The sequence below is a fragment of the Bison bison genome, unplaced genomic scaffold (assembly GCF_000754665.1).
Source record: "Bison bison bison isolate TAMUID 2011002044 unplaced genomic scaffold, Bison_UMD1.0 scf7180017864180, whole genome shotgun sequence".
NCBI classification, from domain to species: Eukaryota; Metazoa; Chordata; class Mammalia; order Artiodactyla; family Bovidae; genus Bison; species Bison bison.
Genome location: NW_011494752.1, coordinates 5400637 through 5404158, shown reverse-complemented (window position 1 = coordinate 5404158; position 3522 = coordinate 5400637). Strand labels below are relative to the sequence as shown.

The 3522-nt window shown below is 54.3% G+C and overlaps 1 protein-coding gene across 1 annotated transcript in view; it reads left to right on the top strand.

Moving 5' to 3' along the window:
* Nucleotides 1–3522, top strand: part of HOXB9 (homeobox B9) — a 12737-nt gene that overhangs the window by 6211 nt on the left and 3004 nt on the right. The window contains exon 2 of the mRNA XM_010842742.1: nucleotides 1820–1898. Coding sequence (XP_010841044.1) covers nucleotides 1820–1898 — 79 coding nt within the window. The remainder of the gene's footprint in view (nucleotides 1–1819; nucleotides 1899–3522) is intronic.

Below are 3522 nucleotides of genomic sequence, written 5' to 3'. Positions count from 1 at the left end.
TTTGTTCCTCGTAAGCGCCCCCCCCCCCAATCGGGCGTCATAAAGAGAAGCCCCCTGCACACGCGCGCGGGCACACACACACACACACACACGCAGGTCCGGCGGGGCCAGACGTCTGGGCGCGAGCAGCCTCTTGATCCTTTTAGTTCTGTCCCACCCTCTCGGGCCTCCTCTCCCCCCACAGAAAGCCCAATTGTTTTCCCTCAGAATTTGAAACAATCGTGTTGGGTTTGAAAAGTGTTCGGCTCCCCCTTTTAGGGGCCATACAAGGCGCACTGCTCGGCCGTCACCGCCCGAAATTAAGGGCTTGAGGTGGGGGGTGAGAGAAAAGCTGACTTATTTTTCCCTTCCCACCCTCTCTTTTTGTTCCTCTCTCTCTTTTTTAAATCTCTAACTTAACTGCACAATTTCATGAACCATTTCCTGATTTCCGACGCCTTCCCCTTCGCACGCTCTCATTTTCCTCTCCTTTTAGGCTAATATTGAAAGTTTCTCGGGGTTGTTGGCACGGTGGCAGGTTCTCGGAGAGGCAGGAGGGAGCGGTGGCGGCGGCGCCTTTCCTCAACACGGCCGCTAGATGGCATCCTTGCTCCACGTGAAAAATCCCCGGTGCGGCGGCTTCGGGCGCTGCGGCTGCACCTCGCACCTCGGTCGGCCCTGAAATCTATGAATTGAGCGCTACCAAAAGTCATGAAGTATTTGCCCAGAATAAAAATAGGGTTCATTATGGCCGTTTCCCCCATTTTATAGATTTAAGATATAGTGATGTTGATTGACCTCCTCTCCTCAAATGATCATTTTATTTCCCCCAGAAGGAGGGCTCAGGGCTTCTCACCCAGTTTCTATGTTCCGTGGGACAACAAATGCATGAAAATGGGGAATAATAGTAACTATAGAACCAGTGAATCCAAATAAAAGAGGATTGGTTCAGAAAAATGAGATTTTCCGGGATAGGGGGGAGAAGAATGCCTGCGGATACGGGTGAGCAGGTCAGGTGAGAGGGCGAGCGGGCAGAAGCGGGTCGGATGGAGAGAAAGCCGCCCCAGGCTGCTGCAAGATCGGCGGGAGAGGGAACCGGGTGAGCCAGGCCGGGTGGGGGATAGGGGCACTATAGGGGGAACGGATCCGTGGCTTTGGCGGGGATTCGGAGGTGCCCAGAGCCGGCGTTGCGGCTCGGCAAGGACCGAGGCTCCAGAGCCTTTGTATGTGGCCGGGGCTGGGCGGGGCGGCGCCGGGCGATCCAGGCTGGGGCAGGGGCTCCCCAGGACGGCGAGGTGCGAAAGGCTCGGGTATTTCCTGAGTAGTTCTGGGCCAAGTTGGGCCGCCAGAAAAGAGTGCGTTTTCTGCGTGGCTGTGGGGACAGGCGCAGTGCAGGAAGCACGGGCTCGGTTCTCCCGCGTCCCGTGGTTTCCAGGTGAGAGCTCCGGCTCCGTGCGCCCTGGCCCCGGCCTCAGGCAGACCTGGAGAGCACCAGTCCTTTCTCAAGTTAGCAGCTGGAGGCCTGGACTCCAGGCGTTTTTCGTTCGGTGACCCGCGCGCTGTCAGCCCCTGCCCATAGCCCCTTAGATTCCAAATCTCCCATTTCCTCCCCACCCGGCCCGGCCCGATCCTTGCTCCCCATTTCGGACAAACCTGCGCGAGAAATAGATGCCCCCCTTCTCCTTAAAATTAGCCACTCTGCAGCCTCGCCTCTCCTCCCCCTGGACCCGGTGCGAAGCGGAAAGCGGAGTTTCTCAACTTGAGTTTCTCTAATAAATCTGCGCTCCGTTGGGTGTTTATAAATTATCTCCTCTCTCTTTCTTGTTTTTTCTTATAATAGAAACATTTTCCTTCCATCAGGAATTTCTGGCACGGTGTAGGGATGATTTAGAACAAGCCATTGAATTTCTACCTCACCGGTGAGTCCTCAAATCATGACCATAAAATCCCCTGCACTTGATAAAAATGTTTGCTTCGGCAACAACTTAACTCTGCCTCCCGCTGCCTCACCACCTATCAGCCAGGCGGTAAACATTCAAGACCCTGGTTTGCTCCTCTCCTTTTCTCCTTTCTCCCTTTCCCTATCAGCCCCTCTCCAGTCTTCAGATTCACTTTTGAAGGATCAAGTGGCCCCAGTGGTACCTTCCCCTTAGAAGAGGTAATAGGTTTCATTTTTACAAAGGGGAAGATGAGTGGAACCCCCCAAAACACCCCTCCAAAAGCAAGCCACTCTCTCATGAATAAACAATAGACTGAATGTATTTATAAAGCCTCCACCTTTGTTGCTAGAAAATGTCTTTCTGTCTCCCTTCCTTCCTTCTTTCCTTTCCTTGGTCAAGGAGCCTCTTCAGGAAGCCATTGGTTCAGATTCTCAGTTTGGGGCCTTCTAAAGCTTGGCCACCACTGTCACTAGGCCCAGTAGGCCGGCAAAGGCAACTGGCAAGACAGGGTGGCACCCAGTCAGCTGGGTTCTGCACTCTGTGTTTCAGGCCCTAGGTCCTTAGGTCTGGAGGGAGAGCCAGGTTTAACTAGAGGCGCCCAAGGGGAAAGGAGAGAACATGGGGGACTCTGGCCTTGCTGTATCCAAATCCCTCCACCCCAAGGTCAGGTGAGGCAGTGACAGTGGCTGAAAGGACAGTGAAGGCTAAAAGGTGCCCCTCCCCACACACCCTCTGCAGTCACTGCCCAGGGCAGAGGAAGGAAAGCACAAGACTGCGGGCACCAAGGCCAGACACCGGGAGGGCAGCCTCAGTTGCTCTCCCCTCCCTCTGATGTGCTGCTGGCCCGGTGGTGCCCTCTCACCTAGTGGTGATGTGGAAGGCGTAGTGAACTGGCCTGAGAAGGTTGGGAGCCAGTTGGGCTTGGTTACTGGGTCCCAAGGCCTGGGTGCAGGACTAGGGCAGCCCAGCTGGTGTTATCCTGTGGGTGGCATCAGGCCCCTCTCCCATCATACAGAGTTGGTCTCCTAAAGGCTTGCTTACTGGGCCCCAGTGCCTTCTAGAGACCCCCTCCTCATTCTAGCACCCCCTTCCCAAGCCACCCAAGGCTGTGTTAAACTACAGAATGAGTTGCAGGGTGAGCTTTGTTCAGGATTTCTCCACTGCCCATTAACCAGAAAGTTTCAGCTCTTCCTCCGGATGCCTTCTCAAGCCCTCCTGAATCCCTTCTCCAAAGAAAAACCTTGTTTGTTTAACGAAGGAAAGTTGGTGAGTGGCCTGGGTGGGGCAGAGAGGGCTACTTTGGGGGCTCCAGAGAGGGAGTGGGGGCAGGTGCTCCCACAGCTGAAGGAGGCGGAAAATCTCAGAAAAGTCACCGTTTGCGCCGAAAAAAAAACCTCATAATCATTCTCATTTCGGCTTTGTCACCCCCACCGTGCTGCAGTCGGGAGGCGGGGGCGATCGAAGCTGCAGTTTTATAGCTGTAGAGGAAAGAACTCGTAAAATGCTAACAGCTTTTATGCGCTGCGGCATAAACAACAACAGACTCGGCTTTATTGCGTTTTATAGTTTGTTAAAGAGTTTACAGTCCGTTTTTTTGGGGGCC